The sequence below is a fragment of the Anguilla rostrata genome, chromosome 5, assembly GCF_018555375.3.
Source record: "Anguilla rostrata isolate EN2019 chromosome 5, ASM1855537v3, whole genome shotgun sequence".
Taxonomy (NCBI): domain Eukaryota; kingdom Metazoa; phylum Chordata; class Actinopteri; order Anguilliformes; family Anguillidae; genus Anguilla; species Anguilla rostrata.
In genome coordinates this window covers 56,994,177-57,019,297 of record NC_057937.1, presented here as the reverse complement: position 1 = coordinate 57,019,297, position 25,121 = coordinate 56,994,177, and the positions used below count along the sequence as shown (strand labels likewise).

General features: G+C 53.2%; 1 protein-coding gene across 2 annotated transcripts in view; it reads right to left on the bottom strand.

Moving 5' to 3' along the window:
* Positions 1 to 2,129: 2,129 nt before the first annotated feature.
* The window catches only part of ccdc102a (coiled-coil domain containing 102A), an 83,745-nt gene continuing 60,753 nt past the window's right edge, over positions 2,130 to 25,121 (bottom strand). For both annotated transcript variants that reach the window (XM_064337319.1, XM_064337320.1), the window contains 3 exons: positions 13,689 to 13,859; positions 12,722 to 12,825; positions 2,130 to 3,225 (listed from right to left, as the gene is read on the bottom strand). In XM_064337319.1, the coding sequence (XP_064193389.1) occupies positions 3,096 to 3,225; positions 12,722 to 12,825; positions 13,689 to 13,859 (405 nt within the window). In that variant the 3' untranslated portion in view covers positions 2,130 to 3,095. The remainder of the gene's footprint in view (positions 3,226 to 12,721; positions 12,826 to 13,688; positions 13,860 to 25,121) is intronic.

The window sequence follows — 25,121 nt, the reverse complement described above, 5'->3', positions numbered from 1 at the left end:
ACAGCAGTACACCTGCAAATCCATCCGATATTGGCCAACTGCCACACCTTGTTTAAAACTGACCACAAGGTTTAGGGCAGTGGTGCAGACTAAAGACCAACCCACCACTGACTGCCTCAATTCCCCTCCCATCCCCTCATAGCACTCCCTCCTTTTCACACTCATTCAGTTTATGATACTTTTACGGTCTTAGATTATATTTTTATGGCTTTATGTTTCTCTTCTTAGAGCTCGTTACAGATCTGTAAATCTGGTATGTTTTTTTTTGTTCACTCTTAGTTAGCGTAGTTGCACTATAGCGCCATAGCGGTGTTTCCATCTTCACTCGCTGGCCCGTGGCTGTCGTTAGGCAGGTCTGCCGCGATTGGTCCCATCAATCACACTGAGCTGACTCGCTCTCTGCCGTACTGTAAGTCAATATGGATGACAAAACGAATGTGATGTAAGGCAATGTAAAGCGTGTGGGCAGGGCTGACAAATGAGGCCCCCCCCACGGCTGAATCAACAGTGACACAGGGAGGGGGGAGGCCATGAGCCGGGGTTTCAAACAATCAATCAAACGCTACCCGACTTCGGAGGTTTTAGTGGCAATACGCGGTTTCTGACAGGATCAAGGTGCAAGTATATTAAAGGCAACCCCTGAGAAATTAGCAGAATTAGCACCAGTATTCATTAGCATTAGTAGCGTTTTTGTTGTGGAAAATATAGCCCCAATTTACTGGAACCTCACGAAAGGCGTTTACATTTTTCAGTTCATTTATGCATTTATTTTGCCTTCTTTATTGAACCAGGCGGATCACTAGAGAACTCGGATTCTCCTTGCAGCGATGACCTGTTGAATCAGAATGAGAAGGGAATGCAAAGGGGGGGGGGGGGGTCGTGCTCAACAGCCAATCAAAACTTAGGAGACGATTGGACGTTGGGAAGCAGAGTGGTGAATGCCTTCTTTTTTCCTTTTGATTACATATTCTTACTGTAGTTGATTGCTGTTGTCACTACGCTTTGACAATATGTATTTTTAAATATGTCATGCCAATAAAGCCTTTGAATTTGAATTTGAATTTGAATGCCAGCAGGACGTCGGGATCAACACTGGCGGCCTCTCAGGAGCAGCTCTGGCGACCACACTGGGTCAGCCTAACGGCTCATCTGCAGGAGGAAGCCAGTCGGCTTTTGATTTGCAGCGAGAACTGTCCACGCAGACATTAGAGGGAGAGGGAGAGGGAGGGAGAGAGAGAGAGAGAGGGAGAGCGGGATAGAGGGAGAGGAAGAGAGAGAGCGAAAGAGAAGGGGAGGGAGAGAGAGAGAGAGAGAGGAGAGAGACAGAGAGAGACAGAGAGAGAGAGGGAGAGAGAGAGAGAGGGGGGAGAGAGAGAAATAGAGAGAGAGGGGGCATCAGTACACAGCGCGTGCCGCGCCCCTGACCCCGGGGTCAGGCAGCCTCGGGTTAGGGAGTAATGAGCTGTGGGAGCGTCTCCAGCGCTGAGGAGCCGCCTGGCCTGGCCGCGCCGCGGGGACAGAACACCTCCCTCACGCGTGACGGGCACGCCGGCCCGCTACGCCACAGTCCGCCACCGCCGCCGCGGCAACAGCAGGGAACAGCCGCCGTGTTCCTCCCCCCTCTCCCGCTGCCTCTCCTTCATAAATAACACCGGCATTTATTCAATACTAAAGATATCAGAATGGAACGAGTTTGAAAGGTAACAGAATCACCTAAATCTCCCTGCATATCTGCTCCCTGCGCTTCCCAAGGTCGAATATCTGCACTTTGGGGAGGGGGGGGGGGGTTTCCATGGCAACACCAACCTCCTCCAGCTCTCCTCTGGTCAGGAGTGACCCCCCCCCCCCCCCCCCCCCAAAGACCAGAGAGGCCTGGCCACACACACACACACACAAACAGAAACACAGAACCACACACACACACACACACACGTACAAGCATGCACACACACACACAATAACCATGCCCATATAAAAGTACACCAACAGTCACAAACGCTCCTGGTTTCCTGGTTTCTGAAACTGCCGCAGACAGTAGAGAGCCGTCGGATAAAGATGAGGATGATGAAGAAGAGGAAGAGGACTCTCTTCAAGGTATGAAACAGTCGCAGCAGGGCACGGACACAGAGTCAGGTAATACACATTTATAGAGCTAGATACAAAAAACAAAACACTGCAGTACAGTTCAATATTAAACAACAGATAAATAATTTCCTTTACAGTGACCATTACAAATGGCCTGGTCCCCCCCCCCGCAGGTACGTTGCATACAGTCTGAAGGAGAAGCTGGAGGATCTTATTGCTCACAGGATGAATGGCCTCCCCCAGCCCGGCTGCAGCACAGGAGGAGGATAACTACTGCAGAGCCCGGAGGGCTCGGGGCTGGGGGGGGGGGGTGGGGGGTGGGCGGGGGGGTATATGATTATGAGTCCAGAACGGTGGAGAGGAACACCCCCCCCCCCCCCCCACCCCACCCCACAGGGCTGGAAAATGACAGCTCTATACGTTTTGTTTTTAACTTCCCTTCAACATCCCATGCAACCGATAAACAAGCAAACGAATGGCCCTGGTGCCCCTGCGATCCCCCCACTGAACAGCACACACTCCAGCGCGAGACACGGGGAGGAACAAGCACAACACTTCAGACGGCTCGCCGGGGGCCCCAGGCCCGCGGTAACTATGGGAACGCGGAGCACGTCGCTACGGTGAGGCGGTGACGTCATCGGAACGGTACGCATCTGGGGGGAGGGAGGGGCCAAGGGTTCGGGTCCAATGAGAAGGACGGGTTGACGGATGGACACGGTTCTCTTCGCTTATATGGAAGCTGATCTCAAGCACCAGCCCTCCAACCAATCCCTGCTGCACAAGAGAGACCGAAGACTGTCTTCAGCCAATCAGAAGAGACGGGACTGGAGAGCATCAAGTTCTTCCCAGCTTTCTCAGCTCTCATAGTCTGTGAGGGGGGGGAAGGGGTGGGGGGGGGGTGGGAGTCAGTTGGCGGGCCCTGCCCAAGTGGAGCCAAAGATAGAGTTCAGTCAGTGTGTCCGTCTGTCTCGTCCGTCTGTCCTTGCGTCCCGCCCCAGGGGTCATGCTCCTCAGGCGATCTGGATCTGCAGCTCCTCCTCCTCGTCGTCCGGGTCGCTGCCCGGCCCGTCCGGGTTCTCCGGCCCGAACCGCGACGACCGAATCTTCCCGAACAGGCCCGGGTTCTGCTGCCGCCGGAGTCTGCCAGGGAGGGAGAGAGGGAGGGGGGGAGGGAGGGAGAGAGAGAGGGGGGGAGGGAGGGAGAGAGGGAGAGAGAGAGAGAGAGAGAAGAGGAGGAGAGAGGGGGGAGGGGGGAGAGAGAGGAGAGGGGAGAGAGAGAGAGAAAGAGGGGGGGACAGAGAGGCAGACAGAGAGAGGGGGAGGGAGAAAGAGAGAGAGAGAGAGAGGGGGGGGAGGGAGAAAGAGGGGGGGGGTGAGAGAGAGATCGAGGTGTGAGAGAGTGTGTGCACCAAAAGCACAAAAACTCCAATATAAATCCAAATGTCAGACTGCAGATCCAATCCTGTCAGAATATAATTTCGTTTTTGCCATTCATATTAAAATGTATTCAAACTGTATCGTATTACTTATAGAACGGAGGTGATATTTCAAGGCAGGGCTGAGATAAGTTATTTTAATGTTATCTTACTGTATGTTAAATTTGATCAAGTGCAAATTCAAATTCCATAGCAACATCTGTGGGTATGGAAATAGTTCCTTGACATTTCAACCTGAATATACAAACTCCAAGGCAACATTGTAACAGGTAAGAACACAAAGTGGTTATTCATCTTTAATTAAGTGTTATTAAGCATCAATAACTACACTTCCTTTAAAAATGAACTATGAATATGAACAGCATGATATTTCTAATATGAATAAATATGGATGTGATATTAAGATAGTGAGTTACCAGATTGAGAAACTCACTATCAGGTTATTGTCATAACTGTTCTGTTCTATGTACTAACCTTGTGTGACTTCTCTTAATCTGCCACCCTGACTTTCCTAAAAACATATTTACTAATATTTATTATTACTACTATGATTACAGTGCACTATATATTTTAAGGATGTACATACTAGTGTATAATCTACACATGTATGGCAAATAATGTTTTTGTACTATTACAACGTCACCAGTGTCTTTGTGTTTCAGTGGGAACCACACATCAAGGAAGAGTGAAAAGTAAAAATGTATTTTCAACGACCTCAATCAACTTCAATGAACCCAGCCAATGGGTCCAATCCAACGGTCTCTCCCTCAAAGCGAAAACGTCCAGACAAAATAAACTCTCTTCCTCTAACCGCTCAAGAAACATCCCACACACACAAAAACCATTTACATTCCAGCACATCAAAAACTAAACAAATTAAAAAAAATACTTAAAAAAAACGCATTTGGTCTTCGGTGTCAGGCCATAACTGGTTTGGTTTATTGCTGGGTAAACTGGTACGGTGAAAAGCGAACACCGCGGAAGAGGAAGAAAAGGGGGGAAGACGTTTCTCAGAAACGAGCGGGCGCGAAGGAAGCTTCCGGCGGCTCGAGCCAGCAATGCTTCTCCTGTTGCCGGGCAACCACCAGCCGGCCAGCGCTCGCGACGGTCGCGCCGCCATTTCCCTGTCAGTTCAGCAGCCAATCACGCGCCGGAGCTGCTCCTTTTTTTGTAGCCATTCACGTTAGAGTAGAACACCCACCCCCTGCCCGCCCCCCCGCCCCCCCCGCCCCCCCCCACGGCACTGCTTCAGCGCTCGATGAGGACCTGGGGACTCAGGTGATCCGAGGTCATCCACAGGCAGTGTTCCGAGGACTATTTCCCCCCCCCCACACATCAGCAAGACAGAGTCATTTAGCAGCGTCTGGGGGGGCACGACTCATCTGACCTGTGTCATTTCAGCCACGATATGGGTAATAAAAACATAAAATAAAATAAAAAAACCTGCAGACACAGTTTATCTGCCTGCGCGCTCCACAGAAAAAGCAGCGGAGGAGTGGGAGTTGGACGAAGAGTTAATTCAGAAAAACAACAACCTTTCCCTTCCCCTTTCCCTCCGTCAGCAGGCCCCGCCCAGGCTGTCTGCTATCGGGTAAAAATAACTAAGCCTCCCAGACAAGATCCTTCAAACAATGTCTGAGAAACGCTGTGGGGGAGTCGGGGGGGGGGCGGGGGGGGCAGCGCTGTGTACCTGGCGAGAATGGAGGTGAATGAGGATGAAGTGCTGAGGTAAGAGGTGGAGAGGAATCGCTGCAGCACCGCGAGGCTCCCTGTGAGCAACGCTACGCCTGTGCCTTCCTCAGGGTGGGGGCACCACACACGGGGGGGGGGTGGGGGTGTACTGTACATTCGGAGGGGAGGTAAAGGGGTGCTCCGTGTAAGGGGGGGGGAGGAGGTTTGCCGGGTCTAAACGCTTGTTAGCGCGTCGAGAAGGAGCCGGCCGCTAAATTTTTGATGATTTTATCAAAGCGATCGCGGGCCACCGATCGGTTTCCCTCAAAAAACTGGAGCGGTGATCAAAGCAGCGTTTCCGCCCCTGGATCCCTCAGTGATGCTGCGTTACACTGCCTACTGTAGGATTAACAGGCACACGCACAGACCAGGCCTGAGGAGACCCTAAGGACCGGGCCAGGTGAAAACACCTGGCAGCCGTGCACCATCTTTCAACTTCCGCAAACACGTGCACACACAGGCACGCGTGGATGCGTACACACGGAAGTGCACACGCATATACACACACACACACACACACACACAAACATAGGAGCTTGTGATTTACCAAGCTGGTCGGTCTTCCACAACAACACCCAACCCCCCCGCCCCCCCCCTTGCCAAAACCGGTCCAGCGCAGATCGGAATGCGCGAGCAGAGATGTTCTGACGAGAATCGAGGAGCTTTTAATGGCGGTAAATTACACATAAGGGCATTTTGACCGCCACACCGCCCATTCCAGGTAAAAGCTTTTAGAATTGAGGCCAAACACTTAGCCAGGTCACATTAGGGTGAGCTGGCAGAGACCGGTTATGCGTGGGAGGCCAGGATGGGAAGTGCGGGGGGAAGAGAGAGAGAGAGAGAGAGAGAGAGAGAGAGAGAGAGAGGGAGAGGGAGAGAAAGAGAGAGAGAGAGGAGAGAGAAGAGAGAGTGAGAGAGAGAGAGAGGGAGAGGGAGAGGGAGAGAAAGAGAGAGAGAGAGATAGGGAGAGGGAGAGAGAAGGAGGCCAAAAAAAATCCATGGCAACCAGCCCGACCCCGTGGAACGCGAACCGCAACCGCCGTTCGTCCCCCCCCCCCCCCCAACCCCCCCCCCCAACCCCGGCAGAACTGCAAAGGAGCCTGGGACAGCACAGAGCCGCAGCGTGATCGATGAGCGCCCGACACGTCAACAATTTTAACATAATCATATATATATATATAAAATATATTTATATAAATATAAAACTCCACACACCCGGGAGCCGCTGCTGAAAGGCCATCCTTTCTAATACAGCCGCGGCAAATTTCGGGAGCTTGACTCAGATGGGTCGAGCACAAGTCTTTCATTTACTCATTCACTACCCCCCCCCCCTCCATCCCCCTTCCAGCTAGGAGGGAGAGGGCCGGCCCACACCTGTCAGAGCAAAGGAAGACTGATTTAACAGACTCTGCCCTATTACAGGTGCACAGTCTGGCAAACTGCAGGGCCGGAGCCGTCCCACTCTCCTCCACACAACTTCTCTCTCTCTCTCTCTCTCTCTCTCTCTCACTCTCCCCGCTCTCTCTCTCACTCTCTCTTTCTTTCCCCTCAGTCTCTCTCTCCCTCTCTCTCCGCTGCAGAGACATCCGCAGGCCTCTGTGTCGGGGGATAAACATTCAAATGGCCCCGCCCCCCCCCCCCCCCAGGCCTGATATCACACAGCCGAGCCAAGCCATCTCCATAAAGCTCCCCACACAGCTGAGCCAGAGAAATTCAAATCACAGCGCACAGAGCACAGTCCACAGCAGCAGCAGCGGCAGCAGCAGCCAGTGCTGCTTCATGCTCAGCCGCTGCCCCTCTTCCCCATGCTGCTGAATCTCTCGCATTTTGGGGCGCGTTCGCAAATTAATGCTGTTTTTTCAATGCGGAAACGGCCTCAGTGCCAAGATATATGTCCAAACACACACACACACAGACACACACACACGCTCACAGAAACACACGCACACACACATGCACACACACACACACACACAAACAGATGTATGCAGGCACAAAAAGTTTAAAGCACTCACTCTTTCACACACACACACACACACACACACACACACACACGCCAGGTGTGATTGAGAGTCATGATTGTGTTCAGTGGACCACTTCGGCTTGGGCAAGAACAAAAATCGATGAGTGATGGAAATTCAGTTTTTTTTTTCTCCATTTTTTCGGAGCCTCACACACACACTTGGGTGACAGGGGGGCGGGGTTACAGGGCGGTGGTCCAGTCAATCACTCACGTAGACCAATCACGTGCGTGACAGCATCGTTAGGAAGCCCTGAGCAGTGCGAATAAAAAGCCCTGGGATCAGAGGCCGGTAACCGTGGTGATGACAGGGACGAGCCACGCCCCCTAACCCCCCACCCCCCCCCCCCGCACCCACAGGCGAAGCGAGGCTCCAGACCGGCGGCCTCGGAGACAGGTGAACCCCCTCAGGTGGGAAAAGCCCCCGCTCTGTGGGGGACTGGCAAAAGAAAGAGAAAACGGCCCAGCAGAGACGGCAGCGTGAGTGCGCCCGGAGTCGGGCTGCAGCGCGCCTGGAGTTCAGCGTGAGGTCAGCTGGAGATCGGCGCACGATGCTCACGGCGTGGCGGCGGGAAGCAGACACGTTCCACAGGGCGCCGTCAAAATGACACGCAGCCGCTCGTCCCAAAATCTACCTACAGGGGTTTACTTTACCTACAGGGGGTTTACTTTACCTACAGGGGTTTACTTTACCTACAGGGGTCTACCTACAGGGGTCTACCTACAGGGGTCTACCTACAGGGGTCTACCTACAGGGGTCTACCTACAGGGGGTGAGTGCAAGCGCACATGTGGGTGTGTGTGTGTGTGTGTGTGTGTGTGTGTGTGTGTGTGTGTGAAAGTGTGTGTGTGTGTGTGTGTGTGTGAAAGTGTGTGTGTGTGTGTGTGTGTGAAATGTGTGTGTGTGTGTGTGTATACGTGGTGTGTGTGTGTGAAAGGTGTGTGTGTGTGTGTGTGTGTGTGTGTGTGTGTGTGAAAGTGTGTGGTGTGTGTTGTTGTGTGTATAAAGTGTGTGTGTGTGTGTAAAGGTGTGTGTATGTGTGTGTGTGTGTGTGTGTGTGTGTGTGAAAGTGTGTGTGTGTGTGTGTGAGTGAAAGTGTGTGTGTGTGTGTGCCAGACCCCAGGGCACACTGCCCTAGGACAGGGGTGCCCTGGGGTTTGGTTCCTGGAATCGCCGGGTTCAGGGGAGGTGTGGAGGGGTCCCACATTACCCGCCCGTCATTCCCCCACATCGATTTTGAAATCAACTTTACGATTATAGACCGGAGAGAGGACCCATAAAACAGCCTGAGCAGGGAATTAAGAGCATTTCTCAATAAAACACACAGCACAGCACAACACAGGTCAATAAAACACAGCACAGCACAGCTCAATAACACACACAGCACAGCAAACGCAGCCCAGCACAGCTCAGCTCAGCTCAGCTCATGAGGCTGCAGGACCATGTATACAAGCACACGCAGAAAAGAACATGCACAGACGCACACACACACACACACACACACACACACACACACACACACACACACAGAAACCCTGCCATGTTAAATGCTGAACGTGCCCCAGACAGGGCTGTACGCTTCGTTCCGGAAGTGCAGGTCTGGCTCAGACAGTCTGTGGCGCCTCTCTCAGTCTGGGGCCCCTCCAGCGTCGCGCCCCCCCCCTCCACCCCCGGGCGCACAGCGTATGTAAACGAGTTCTCTGACACGCGCCCCCTGGCAAGGGAACGCTCCAGTCCGCCTCGGGAACAAGATAAGGAGCAGAGTGAGCGTGGAGTGGTGGGGGGGGGGGGGTGGTGTAGGGACAGATAATTCAGGCAGAGCGGGGCGGAGACTGGCAGGGCAGATATGTGAAGAGCTGCAGAGGGAGGAGGGGTGTTTTGGGACACTTTGTGGGGGGGGGGGTGACATTTAGGGGAGCAGGAGAGGACTTGTGACAGCCCCACTGTCTCCAGGCTATTTGATGGTAAACATCACTTCAGGCCAATTAAGGGTGAGTTTAAGCACATAAAAGTAAACATTTGTAATGCAAATACTGAGGTGGTTAGGCCTGCAGCCATGCCTCCCTATAGCAGGCAGGAGCCTAGTGGCTAAAGCTAAGTGGGGCTCTAGCAGAGTTTGGCTAGCGCTGGGGCTAGGTTTGGTTAGTGCTGGACCTGGGTTTGGTTAGCGCTGGGTCTTTGTTTGGTTAGCACTGGGGCTAGGTTTGGTTAGCGCTGGGGCTAGGTTTGGTTAAAGCTGGGGCTAGGTTTCGTTAGCGCTGGGGCTAGGTTTGGCTAGCACTGGGCCTGGGTTTGGTTAGCGCTGGGGCTGGGTTTGGTTAGCGCTGGGCCTGGGTTTGGTTAGAGCTGGGCCTGGGTTTGGTTAAAGCTGGGGCTAGGTTTGGCTAGTGCTGGGGCTAGGTTTGGTTAGCGCTGGGGCTGGGTTTGGTTAGCGCTGGACCTGGGTTTGGTTAGCACTGGGGCTGGGTTTGGTTAGCGCTGGGCCTGGGTTTGGTTAGCACTGGGGCTAGGTTTGGTTAGTGCTGGGGCTGGGTTTGGTTAGCGCTGGGCCTGGGTTTGGTTAGCGCTGCTGAGTGAGGTCTTGTTGAACCAGTAGGGGGCGATCTTCCCTCTATAGCCTGTAGAGAGTGATCCCTGGAGCGTGCAGAAGAATGGCGCAGACATCTTCCCACAGAATCCAAACGGACAGAATTTTTTACAGCTACGCCTGTTCTGCCCGAGAGCAGCATTAAGCAGAGTTCAGCTCTGGCACTCACAGCACAGACACGAGGGGGCTGACAGGAAGGAGGTCCGACCTGAGCAGGCTGTGTGAAGGATAAGACACCTCTGGCCTTAACCTCCCTGTTCTCTACAAGGGGGGGGGGGGGGCACAGTCCAGGGGTGGGGGGGCTCTGTTCCACGCTCCAGCGCTCCTCGCAAAGCCCCGGGCTCAGCCTGGCTCCTCCCTCGCTCCCTCCCTCCCTCCCTCCCTCTCCTCTGTAGGGGAGATTAATAACCTCCACACAGCGCTCAGAACAACCCGCCGTTTCTTTCGCAGCGGCTCGGGTTCCATCCCGAATATTTTAATAAATAAGCGGCCGCCGCGTCGCCGGGTTCCAGGGGAATTACAATAACAACAACAACGGCCTCCTCCTCTCTTCCGTTTGTCCCCTGTCCGAAACGCCCTGGCCTTGGAACGCTTCGGGACCAATCCAGGGTGCTCTCTCTCTCTTTTCTCCCTCCTCCTCTCTCACTGTCCCTCGCTCTCGCTCTCTCCCATGACCGGTTCTGACTGGTTCTGACAGGGCCCACCAGATCTGTGTGGGCCCTCCTTAGCCTTTCATTAGCAGAGCTGTGCTCCCAGACTGTGCCTAAGAAACAGAGCAGAAACAACATCTGAAGAAGAAGAAAGAAACAAAAAACAAAAAAATCCCAAGCCAGAGGTAAATGGACAGGCCTACTCTCCATGGCGCTACAGGACCGGCCTACTCTCCATGTCGCTACAGAACCGGTCTACTCTACATGGGGCTACAGGACCGGCCTACTCTACATGGGGCTACAGGACCGGCCTACTCTCCATGGCGCTACAGGACCGGCCCTACTTCTACCATGGCTACGGACTACAGGCACGGCACTACTCTACATGGGGCTACAGGACCGGCCTACTCTACATGGGGCTACAGGACCGGCCTACTCTACATGGGGCTACAGGACCGGCCTACTCTACATGGGGCTACAGGACCAGCCTACTCTACATGAGGCTACAGGACCGGCCTACTCTACATGGGGCTACAGAACCGGCCTACTCTACATGGCGCTACAGAACCGGCCTACTCTCCATGGGCCTACAGGACCGGCCTACTCTACACGGGGCTACAGGACCGGCCTACTCTACACGGGGCTACAGGACCAGCCTACTCTACATGGGGATACAGGACCGGCCTACTCTACATGGGGATACAGGTCCAGCCTACTCTACATGGGGCTACAGGACCAGCCTATTCTACATGGCCCTACAGGACCAGCCTACTCTACATAGAGCTATGGCACAGTGGGGGCATTGGGTAAACCCTCCAGACGGAACACAGCCAGTTGGAACGGAACGCAGATCGTGCCACCGGAGGTTCCGACTCGGTGAAAAAAATTAAAAATAGAAACGACAGAAACATTTCCGCCACGCTACACGCGCGCACGTTTTTCCCAGAGTGCCGCAGACCGCGGAAAAACGCTTTCGAGAGCAAACAGATGGGAGGGCGGGAACAGCGCCCATAAACATGAAGAATTAAGACAGGACCAGGGAGAAAAAATGAAGGGGGGGAGGAGGGAGATAACCGAAGAAAAATTGTGATCGTCAAGAAAAAACAGCAGTGAGAAAACAGCCGCTAGTGCACAGAGCGGTCAATACGAAGCACTTAGGCTTTAGTGGATTATCCTGTTTAAAAAAAAGAAGAAGAAATTTAACAAAAAAAAAAAAATCCAATGACATTTATAATGGATCGCTGTAATAGAAGCACTAACAGGGAGGGTTAAAGCCACTGCCATCGACAGGCTATAGGCAGATTAATGAAGTCCCACTCTGCAAATGGCCACTTTCTCCTCGGACCGTTTGTCTTTACCGCGAACGGCCGCGTGCCCCCGGAGGCGTACGGGAATCCCGCCGCCTGCTCTCACGGCTGATCGGTATGAAAGACCAGGCCCGAGCCCCCCGATAGGCTCCCGGGCATCCGCACGCGCCGCACCGTCCCCTGGGTACCGGAGGCACCGACCGCAGGAAAGCGTCTATGGTGTTAAAGGGGGCGGGAAAACGAAGGCGCTCCGTTACTACGGTAACTGACAGCCGAGTGGCCGGGGACCCGGGGGTGCTTGCCTGTGATTGGCCGAGCGGGGCTGAGAGGGGGGAGAGCTTGCCTGTGACTGGCCGAGCGGGGCTGAGAGGGGGGAGAGCTTGCCTGTGATTGGCCCAGCGGGGCTGAGACACAATGCTGACAGGGTAATACGGAGGAGAGCCGGGGCAGAGACGAGCGTTAAGAGAGACAGGGCGCTAAATCTGTCAGAGGAGCGGAGCGCGCTGCTGAGAACGTGCCAGTGAGCCCCGAGAGTGACGAGCTCTACTGCACACCGCAGCGCTAGCTTAACACCCACATCCCATTAAGCATCTGAGACAGCACAGCAATACGCGCATAAACGTAGCGTGTGTGTGTGTGGGTGTGGGTGTGTGAGGGTGTGTGTGCGCGCACGTGTATGTGTGTGTGTGGGAGTGTGCATGTGTGTGTGTGTGTGTACGTGCATGTGCGATATGTGTTTGTGAGTGGGTGTGTGAGTGTGTGTGTATGTGTGTTTCTGTGCGTGCGTGTGTGAGTGAGTGTATGTGTGTATGTGTGTTTCTGTGCGTGCGTGTGTGCATGTGTGTGTGGGTGTGTGTGCGCATGTGTATCTGTGTGTGTTTGAGAGTGTGGACTGGGTTACCTACCTGGACTGCAGGTGCTCCAGCTGAACCTGCAGGTTCTCCGACTGCTCCACCTGCTCGTCCAGAGACCTCTGCAGCTTCCTGGTCTGGTTGTGGGCCTCGTCCAGCTGACCGACGGAGACGGGACAGAGTGAGTGACAGGCCAACCTAACCCCCCTAACACCCTGCACAGCACAGCACAGAACCCATCAACACCCCCCAAAGCCCATTCACACCGCTCACACCAGAACCCTCCACTGCCTCCCAAACCACTCAGCACCACATCCAGGCGCCCAACGACCCAGGGGCAGTCCTTAAAGGGGCGGTACACCCAAAAATGAAATTAAGTTCTCCACCTACTTCAGCCTTTGAGCGGACATACACAGTTGGCGAGCTTTGGCAGAAGTTGTTCTCGATTAAACATTCTGCTCTGTGGAAGTTCATGAGTAACCGTGGCATTACTGCATGTTTGGAATGACGACCTTGCTGTCGAGTTTTTCCCAAATGTAAATTTTCAGTGCACTGAGCGCCACAAAATCATGGACCTGTTGAGGTCCACTGATCAGGGTGAGTTGCAATGAATCTACAAAACTCCTCAACTCTCAGCGAAACTATCTTTGATGGACAGATTGTACTCAAAGTGGAAACAGACGGGGCGACATAGCTCAGGAGGTAAGACCGATTGTCTGGCAGTCGGAGGGTTGCCAGTTCAAACCCCGCCCTGGGCGTGTTGAAGTGTCCTTGAGCAAGACACCTAACCCCTAACTGCTCTGGCGAATGAGAGGCATCAATTGTAAAGCGCTTTGGATAAAAGTGCTATATAAATGCAGCCCATTTACCATTTACCTTAATTTAATTTTAGGGTGAACTGCCCCTTTAATCTCTGACTGGACTCCTGCAGCTGGGCGGAGCCATCCTTCTCCAGCAGACGCACCTCCCGAAGCCACTCAAAACCCCCCCCGAAGTCGCCCCCCCCCCCCCGCGCACTCACCTCGTCCTCCGCCTGCCCCAGCTCCTTCTTCAGCTCCTCCACCCTCAGCCGCAGCTTCTTCACCTCCGTCTCGTGCTGCTCCACCCGCCGGTTGGCGTGCACCAGCTCCGCCATCTTCTCCTGGTACTGCTTCTTCACCTTGGTGTGCACGTGCCGCAGGTCCGCCAGCTCCTGCGAAGGGGGGGGGGGGGGGGGGGGGGGGAGGAGAGAGAGAGAGAGAGAGAGAGAGAGAGAGGGCTGTCAATCATCCTGCTCTCCTACAGGGCTTCCAGAAGATTCACACAAGGTCCCATCATCAAAGACCATCAAGATACTTTCTGATAAAGATGTGAATTTTTAAAAAAGTGAAGGTAATGCCCTCAAATATTTAAAAAATTCAAAAAGTTTATTTCAACGCAGGACGATTTTTGTGCTGAAATGCACACGTTTGACAAAAACATCAGCATAAGAGCCTGGCTCTCTCAATGCGCCATTTGCATCGCCGTCCCTTCGGTCGTCTTCTGACGTTCTTGCGTGCGTCGTCGAGGAATCGCGGAAAACTCCACAAGTACGCGTTAATAATTTAAAGCCGTGTTCCGAGGGCCTGCAACCGGTTGTTAGTTACGGCACGAGAGCCCGGAGTTCTCCTCCTCCATCTCCTCCTCCATCTCCTCCTCCGTCTTCTCCTTCTCCGTCTCCTCCTCCTCCTCCATCTCCTCCTCCGTCTCCTTCTCCTCCTCCTTCTCCTCCTCCGTCTCCTCCTCCTCCTCCATCTCCTCCTCCTCCTCCATCTCCTCCTCCGTCTCCTCCTCCTCCTCCATCTCCTCCTCCGTCTCCTTCTCCTCCTCCTTCTCCTCCTCCGTCTCCTCCTCCTCCTCCATCTCCTCCTCCTCCTCCATCTCCTCCTCCGTCTCCTCCTCCTCCTCCATCTCCTCCTCCGTCTCCTTCTCCTCCTCCGTCTTCTCCTCCATCTCCTCCTCCCGCTCCTTCTCCGTCTCCTCCTCCATCTCCTCCTCTTTCTCTGTCTCCTACTCCATCTCCTCCTCCGACTCCTCCTTCTCCATCTCTTTCTCCGTCTCCTTCTCCATCTCCTCCTCCCGCTCGGGAGCGGAGCGGCCTGACTGCGCGGAGCGGCCGCTGATTGGGGTTATTAACGCAGACAGAACACCGTGTCCGTGTTCATGTTCCAGCACTTCATCAACCCAAAAAAAAAACAACACACACAAAAAAAATGTTGCACCCAAGGCAAAAAATAAAAAAAATAAAAAAGTTTTGCTGGAATTTGGAAATAAAACTATCGCTTCCTGATGATTGATGTTCGCAGGTGAGAAGCCTGAGCGTAGAACTGACAGGCAGCACCGCCGCCTGTCAACCAATCCCTGTCACATCTCACACACGGAAGACTGCCGATCCAGAGCCCGTGCTCCACCTTCCAATCACAGCAGACAGGCCCTCCCCTTCAGTGCACGTGAGCCTGGTCCGCCCAAGATCAGCATTCATACCTACCTGGCACACACACACGCGTACACACACTCACGCACACTCACGCACACACGCACACGCACACGCACACGCACACGCACACGCACACACACACGCACGCACACACACACACACGCACATACACACAGTGCTCTGGCGAACGTGACTGAGGGAGAGGTTCTGAGGGAAAGCATGAGCATGATCGCACGCGTGTTAACAAACAGACACCAGGGACCCAGGAAGCTGCAAACTGCCCTGTTCCTTGCTAACAAGGCCCCTGCCACCCCACCGCACAGCCCAGGCAGGCACCGTGGAGCTCTTCATTACACTTAATAATGAATGAGCTTCTTCTCTCAGACCTGCACTTGAGTACCGAGAATGATGTCTTCTGAACCGGATGGAAAAGACCAGAAAGCCTTCAGTTCAGCCTGGAGCTACACCACCCTTAGACCTGAACGCCACCCCAGAGCTACAACGCCCTTAGACCTGAACACCACCCCAGAGCTACACCACCCTTAAGACCTGAACACCACCCCAGAGCTACACCACCCTTAGACCTGAACACCGCCCCAGAGCTACACCACCCTTAGACCTGAACACCACCCCAGAGCTACGCCACCCTTAGACCTGAACACCACACCAGAGCTACACCACCCTTAGACCTGAACGCCACCCCAGAGCTACAACGCCCTTAGACCTGAACACCACCCCAGAGCTACACCACCCTTAGACCTGAACACACCAGACTACACCACCCTTAGACCTGACCACCACACCCTTAGACCTGAACGCCACCCCAGAGCTACACCACCCTTAGACCTGAACACCACCCCAGAGCTACACCACCCTTAGACCTGAACGCACCCCAGAGCACAACCCCTAGACTGACACCACCAGCACCCACCCTTAGACCTGAACACCACACCAGAGCTACACCCCTTAGACCTGAACACCACCCCAGAGCTACACCACCCTTAGACCTGAACACCACCACAGAGCTACACCACCCTTAGACCTGAACACCACCCCAGAGCTACACCACCCTTAGACCTGAACACCACCACAGAGCTACACCACCCTTAGACCCGAACACCACCCCAGAGCTACACCACCCATAGACCTGAACACCACCCAGAGCTACACTGCCCTTAGACCTGAACACCACCCCAGAGCTACACCACCCTTAGACCTGAACACCACACCAGAGCTACACTGCCCTTAGACCTGAACACCATCCCAGAGCTACACCACCCTTAGACCTGAACACCACCACAGAGCTACACCACCCATAGACCTGAACACCACCACAGAGCTACACCACCCTTAGACCTGAACACCACCCCAGAGCTACACCACCTTAAGACCTGAACACCACACCAGAGCTACAGCCACTTAGACCTGAACACCACCCCAGAGCTACACCACCCTTAGACCTGAACACCACACAGAGCTACACCACCCATAGACCTGAACACCATCCACAGAGCTACACCACCTCTTGAGGAGCATGAACACACAGGAGTGCTGACAGGCCAACCCAAGACCCGAACACCACCACAGACTACAACAGCTCTCGAGACATGGACAACACAGGACACAACACAAAGACAAGACCAGAAACTCACTCACTCAAGGCACAACACACACACACACACACACACACACACACACACAGACAACACACACACACAAACACACACACACACACACACACACACACACAACACACACAGACACACACACTCACACACACACACACACACACACACACACACACACACACACACACACGCTATAAATAAATAAGCAGTGTGGGCCACAGCGGAGTCTACCCCCTCATGTCACGCTAGGCTGGCAGTTAAATCATTCTCCTTGACTGGGTCCCAGGGCTCAGCCACTGCCTGCGAGCTCGCTTCTGACACAAAGCGAGGAGCGAACGAACCCCCCCCTGCCCCCCCCCCCCCAGCCCCCCACCCCCCCCCCCCCCCCACCCCCCACCCCCCCACCCCCCCCCCCAGCCCCCAGCCCCCCGACCCACAAAGGGATTCAACGGCCATATTGAAGGAATGCAATTTAATGCACTATAGCAGGGGCTTTTCAACCGGTTTAGATCCAGGGACCCCCCCCGCCCCCCACCCAAGTTCAAAGACATTGTGGGGACCCCACATCACAAGTTAAAAAAGCGTGGGGCGGGATTGCGATTCTGAACTTGTGGCGGGGAAAAATTCAACGGTCAGCGCCAGCCGATGCGACTCTGCTCTGATAATTCCCCGTAAAAAAACACGATTTCACGTTAGCGTTCGTTCTCATGTTTATTTCAACTGTCGGCTTTCATCTTCGTGTTCCCCGAGCCGAAAAGCACTTTAAGCTCACTGTAAATCTTATTATGAATTCAGCAAAGAAAAAAAATATAATAATAAAAATGTAGCAGAATAGCCGTGGTTAGAAAGCAACAGTTTTGCTGTAGGATATTTACCGCTTTGGTCGCTCGCTAGATTTAAGCTCTCATCCAGCTCGCTCAGATGCCTGATATTTACTGTTGTTGTTGTTGTTGATTCTCTTACACAAGGGGGGTTCACTTAGGACAAATCATGGATGTTTTTAAACAAGCGTCACACAGAGCAATGCACGCTCTCACACACCACATTTGCATAGCTACAAGAATCTGACTTAATCCCTACATACAGCACAAACCCTCAGCGTTGTGCAATGACCTCGCCAGGCACTGGCATTCATGCACTCGATGGGCATGAATTGAACTTACCCCCTTACTACAGCCATAAGACATAGGCGACATAGCTCAGGAGGTAAGACCGATTGTCTGGCAGTCGGAGGGTTGCCGGTTCAAATCCAGCCCTGGGCGTGTCGAAGTGTCCTTGAGCAAGACACCTAACCCTTAACCCCTAACTGCTCTGGCTAATGAGAGGCATCAATTGTAAAGCGCTTTGGATAAAAGCGCTGTATAAATGCAGTCCGTTTACCATTTACCATAAGACTGATCAGTGTGCAGCTGTGAAGCAACCAGGCGGACAAAATGTAGCCAGCAAAACCATGCTAATGGCGAAGGGTACTGCTGTGCTGTCAATGTCTCGCAGCATTATAGCCCATTCTCATGTTGCCCCAGTGCATTCTGGGCCCCCGTTCCCGTGTAGTAATGGCCGATGGGCCTACGCAGTGTAAAGACAGGAAGCACAGCCCAAAGGCTGCACCCTTCCACCCTCCATTGTCTCTCTCTCTCTCCATTTCCTCTGATCCCTCTATGCCAGTGGTCTTCAACCCTGGTCCTGGAGAGCTACAGGGTCTGCTGGTTTTCATAGTGACTCTGCACTTCAGGAATCAACTAGAGCAGTTGATTACACAGTTAACCCAACTCACCTGGTGTCTTGTGTCTCAACTGGGTGATGATTTTAAGGTGAAAACAAAAAACCAGCAGAACCCTGTAGCTCTCCAGGACCAGGGTTGGAGACCACTGCTCTACGCTAAGGTGTGATGGCAGGACACAGGCACTCCACACACCTCCATATGATCACTGTTCCTCTCCTCTTTCCTTTCTGTAGTCTCCTTTTTTTTTCTGTTCACACTAGTCCTTCTCATCCCCCCCTCCCCCCTCCCCTGCCCCCACACCTCCCAGTTCAGTTCCTCCACGGGCCCATTACTCAGAGGGGCATCGCCGGGGAAACAGGACAGGTAATGGGGTCCCGCTCGCAGGGAAGCTCCCCAGTTATCAGCCAGGATTAGATTAAGAGCAGCCTGGCGGAGTGAGGAGAGGAAAGAGGAGGGCAGAGAGAGAGTAGGAGAAAGAGAGAGAGGGAGAGAGAAAGAGAGAGGGAGAGAGTAGGTGAGAGAGGGGGGGTAAGAGAGGGCAAGAGAGGGGGGATTTGAGAGACTCAGGGGTGATGGGGGAGAGGATGAAAGCTGAGGGGTGAAGAGTATTCGGTGAGCCCACAGAGGGGGGAGACAGAAATACAGTCATCTCTGAATCATCCATGAATTGTACCTGAATAGTGGCTGAATCATCCTGGAATTGTATTTAACAGAGTAGGCTTTTTTGGAATGTTTTTTTTCTTCCAGTGTTCTAGAACTCCGCTGCTTTCAATTACTAGCGACTGAATGTTCAGTTGAGCACATTCTAATCACACGTTTGTGACCTCGCACCCAAAAGGGTGAAATCACTCCAGAAGTGCCCCCAGCACACTGCACTGACTGTCACTCTGAAATCACACCCCACCAAATCAACCCACTTCTCCCCAAATCCTGTGCCAGCAATGACCCCCAGATACCCCCTGGCCTGCAGGACGCCCCTGGCCCGAGGGGGGGTGGGTCCAATCCCGTCAGCCGGTGGGGAGCTGGATCCCAGGCAGCTGCTGTCCCAAGGTCACGTACAGCCGAACACGATGAAGAGATGTGTGCATCAGCACTGAGCACTGCGCTACACCAACACAGCGCTGACACACACACACTTACAGGTATAAGCATGTACACATACAGAAGCACACACAAACTGTTTTTTTTTTTAGGTATACAGACATATACCCAGGCAGGAACACAAACATACACAATCATCTACATACTGACACACCCACACACTCACAATATGGCATGTAATACAGACACACACACACACACAATATTGTATATACAGACACACTCAGCACACAGGTACATACACAGACACTTACACTCTCACACAGGTCACACACACGCGCACGCACGCACGCACGCACGCACGCACGCACGCACGCACGCACGCACGCACGCACACACACACACACACACACACACACACACAGAGATCCTGCCACGTCCTCTGCTGATCCGTTGTTCATGATTGAGGCTCACCTGCAGTAATTAAGGGAGTGTTTGAGGGGCTGCGTGGTTGCCCCCGGCGATGGCTAAAACTAATCCCCTCATTACCATGGAGCTCCCCCCTTCCCCCCTCCGCTCCCCCCTCCCCCCCTCCCTGGCAGCTCATTCTATCAGCTCATTTTCACCATGGCCTCAATCACACACTCCTCTCCTCTCCTCCCCTCCACTCCTCTACTCTACTGCCCTATCCCCCTCTGCTCCTTTTCATTCCCCTTATCTCCCGCACTCTTTCGCCCTCCCCATCTCCCCCGCCCCCTTCCTCCCTCCCTCCATCCATCCCACAATCCTCTCCATTACCCTTTCTTTCTCCCTTCCCCTCATCCATTTTCACCTATCCCCTCCGTCCCTGCCTCAATCTCACCTTTTCCTCCTGACTCATCTCTCTTTCTATCCCTCCCACTCCACCCCACCCTCTCTCTCTTTCTCTCCATCTCTCTCAATTTCTCACTCCCTTCTCAGGGTGTCAGAAAATGGACGCTGTGGTTTCTGAAGAGAATGGGAAGGCGGGTTATAAGTATTCATTCGGTTTTTGGGGTCCCCCGTGACCACAGTGCCCCCTCTCTCTCTGCGTTTTTGGGATTCGGGCCGGACGCCTTTCAGATGCTGTCCAGCTGGCTGACCCCCGCGCCCCCTTGTCCCGCTCCTCACAGGCGCATCACCATCCCCGACGGAGCGAAACAGTACACCGCTAACGCTAACGCTCAAGCCTGCCCCCCCTGGCTCCCGGCGGAACTGCACGCCCGTGCGCGCTGGTGACGCTCCTCGTGGGGGCGACACAGCTCAGGAGGTAAGAGCGGTTTGTCTGGCAGTCGGAGGGTTGTTGGTTCGATCCCCGCCCTGGGCGTGTCGAAGTGTCCCTCAGCAAGACACCTAACCCCTAACTGCTCTGGTGAATGAGAGGCATCAGTTGTAAAGCGCTTTGGATAAAAGTGCTTTGGATAAAAGCGCTTTGGATAAAAGCGCTGTATGAATGCAGTCCGTTTATGAGCTGCTAAACGGACGGGACCTTTTAACACCTCTCACTGGCCTGCAGGGACTCAGAAACGAGACCTCAAAGCAGTAGCACTAAAGGCTATGAGTGCAGCACCCTAACTGCTGCCTTACAGTGTGCAGCTCTTCCTCTTACACACACACATACACACACACGCACACACATACACACACACACATACACACACACGCACACACATACCCACACACACACACACATATATACACGCACGCACGCACGCACGCACACACACACACTAGTCTATTCCAAGCTACCGTCAGTGACAGCATCACCGCCCCCCCACAGATGTTCTCATTACTCCACTACACCCCCCCCCCCCCCCGGTTCTCCATCACATCACAGCCCCCCTCCCACGCAGGCCAGACGCACAGCCTCTGGGGCACAGCCACTCTAATTGGTCCGTATTACTTAATTGGCTTCCCTTCCGGTCCACCTCTGACATCACCCGCTGTTGCCGTAACAACACTGTTTCCACAGGTCCACGCGCTGGCGGGGCGCAGCTTGGAGCAAGACGCGCGCGAGGGGGGGGGGGGTTCGGAGCGAGACGCCAACACACACACACACACACACCGCTCGCTACTCACCACCGCCGGTCCAGTTTCAGCTCAACGCCACACATCCACAGACGCGTGTTCAGGCAAACGCACGCGCACACGTGTGTCCAGACGCACGGCGCGGACATGCGCACGTCACGCTGACGGGCTACACGCGGGGTCGAGGGGTCGGAGGGGTCGCGGGGACTGATGTCAGCGGCGCCGCTAATCCCGCGAGGGGCGTTCGGCCGCACGGAGGAGCCAACACCGCACCGTGCCCAGCGCCCGACAGACAGACGGAGAGACGGAGAGACGGACCCGAGGACAAACACGGCTGCTTACGAACGACAGGGAGAGAGCGAGGGAGGGGGAAAGACGTCCGCGGAGGAGAGAACGGAAGGGTAGAGGACAGAGGTAAAGGAGACGGACGTATTCCAGGACAGACTCAACAGGCAGTAAAGTGGAGGACTCCTGGAACAGGAGCAGAGTCGGTCTTCAGCTGGATAATTCATTTCACACCGAACCTGCACGTTTCACCATGGAGAAGTGCTGACACACACGCACGCACAGGTGTGCACACACACCCACACGCAAGCACACGTGTACAAACATGCGCATACACACACACAAACACACACACGGCACTCTCTACGTCTGACACACAAAGCCAGCACACAGACACACCCTCTCCATCTCTCTCGCACACATACACACATTCTCTCTCACACCATTGCAAACATGCCGATTCCTGCTCACGCTACATTTGTACATATATACGTTTCCACACACTTACACACACATTTCATACACGCACACACACATTCTCTCTCACACACACACTCACACATACACGCACACACACATTCTCTCACACACACACAAACACTAGCAGCCGCGCACACACAACCCGAAGCACAGACACGACAGCACAGGGAGTGTTTAATAATCACGACAAACAGCAACTATCATAATGATAACCCTGAGGGGAGAGAGAGAGAGAGAGAGAGAGAGAGACGAGACCTCTCGCTCGCCCCGCACAAACAGATGGGGTGGCGCAAAATAAAACCACTTTCCGTATCGAGGCCATTAGCCCGTAATTGCTCGCAGAAAAGGGCTTTTATTTGCATATTTTATTCCTCTGTGAACTCCGCGCGTCCGCGCCTCACGCTGACCAGGGACGGCCCTCGCCGCGGGCCGCCCAGCCGCCCTTATAAAAACAATAAACAAACGGCTCTGCTGACGAGGGCGGCCATTTTCTTTTACAGTCGCTCGACGTCCTCCTTCCTCTCTCCAGCCGCTTAATGGTAGATCTCCCCACCCGCCAACCCTCGACCCCGCCTCCACCGGCCCCCCACCTGCCAAACCTCAACCCCCCCCGATCCCCTCCACCCGCCAACACTCAACCCCCCCTTCACCCGCCGACACACAATACCCCCCAATCCCCCCCCCCACAATGTACATTACAAAGTGCAATCTCTGATAGGGCAATAGGGAAACACTTTTACACCCACATGAGGCTATTTCTTGTCAAGATGACAAAGCCATTGTGTTTCACAAAAATTTGCTCCCGCAGTGAGAAAACACTGAAATTATTTTATATCTTAAACATTCTCAATTATCTGTTAATGAGACTTCTTTTTATTTCTTTTTTTTTGTTGTTTGTTTTTTTTGTTCTTTTTCCGCCAACCAATCCAGCCCAACCTGAAGAAGAATCCTTCAAAAACTATGGCAGCTGATTGGCTGCGCAGCCTGCCCGGTGGGCGGGACGCATCTCACGCGGCCTACCTGGTGGATGGTCGGTTTTTCACGTCGTTTTTTCTCCCTGAGAAATGCACACCTGACCGAATCGCTGAGCCCTTGGCAACAGCCACCCCTCACCTGCACTTCAGACACCTGCCTTAGCAGCAGGGGACGTCTGGGGGGAAAGGGGGGGGTGTGGTTAATTTGCCATCCTCCCAGCCCCTCCCTCTGCCTGTCTTCAGCCATCCACCATATAAGAGCAGGGCTCTACGCTAACGTTTTGTCCAGGGAGCACATCTGCTGCTAAGCTGAAAAATTCAGGAGCCCACTAATGCGTCCCACTAATTAATGAATTAATTAGAATTAATTTTCCAGTTAGCACACATCAGTTTTCAGGGGCAAAAGCTCCTAAAATGGGAGCACTGTAGAGCCTTGTAAGAGGAACACGACCCACGTATGGTCAAGCAAATATGTCATCTGGTTACTGTACAACGGAGCTCTGAATGACAAAAACGTCTGGTAATACACTGGCGAACAACGGGCAAACAACATCGGCTACAAACCGGCTGCACTCACTCAAGAGAGATCTGCCAGAGCTCCCAGACTCCCATAACTCGCGCACTCGAGAGTGAAGAGGAGGTCTACCGGCTTCTCTCCGACGAGGCGATTGAGACGCCCTTCAAACCAAGGTCTTTAAAGAGCTTTAAAAAAAATAAAAAAGAGAGAGAGAGAGAGACACGCCATTTCCACTTCAAATGGCGGCCTCTTGAATATGTCTGAGAGCTTCCCCAGCCGCCGGATTCAACATAAATAAAAAAAATTTAAAAAGTTACGGCAGAAGTGAAGCAGCTACGTAACGGTATTACCTAACGCGCGAGGCAGAGAAAGCCGCGAGCTCCGTTTAAATGGTAATTCAAACACCTACGGTCCGCGGGTGAAAGACCCATGTTGTAACCGTAATTATTACCAGCTGTGTGGGTGACGGGAAGTAGACAGAAAGTCTTCTGGTAGAGATTGAGATCACAGATTGAGGTCGTGGATTTCATTCGCGCCAAGGGAAAAAAAATTCTAAATATTTTAAATATTCCTTTGTTTCAGCACCTACGACAAGCAATAAAAACTAGAACACGATACTGATTCTGTTAGCACAATTTGAAGGCAGAAAAAGCCATGCACACTGACATTTTCCAACAACAAAAAACATCGAAACTATTACATTTCTTGTTTTAAGGCTTTGTTTTCAATAAAGCAAAATCTGATAAGCGAGTATCCATTTGACGAAAACGGCTAAACTGTTATTCGATTATCCGTTGATTTGTACCTATGCTTCGTTTATGACATTCAAGATGGGTCTGAGTTTTCTGAACATGAGATTACTAAACCAACCTTGCCAAAACACATCTGAGAAATGCCAGACGGGCAGTTTTAACAAATACATTTGAGACACGACTGTCACCAAAGGCCACTGCATAAACACTCCCTCTGTGTATGGGGACGACAGGGCACGATACAATAACATATTATTCCATTATAATAATTAATAACATATATTAATAAATAATAACCGATAATACGGGGGCTGCTCCACGGACTTCAGCCTAAATCTTATTTTCGCGTATTTTTCAACAGGTCGCCCGCGGCGCGCGTGCTTTTTCAGGATCATTACTTTTAATGCGCTTCCCAGGGAATTCAGGGACCAGCGGACGCCAGTCTTGCCTGTATAAACAGCACTGGAGAATTACCGTCGTTTCTTCAGTTTTTCATTTTTTTGTTTTTTTTTTGTTTTCCACCTTAAACCCACCCCGGAGAACGCAGGGGAGC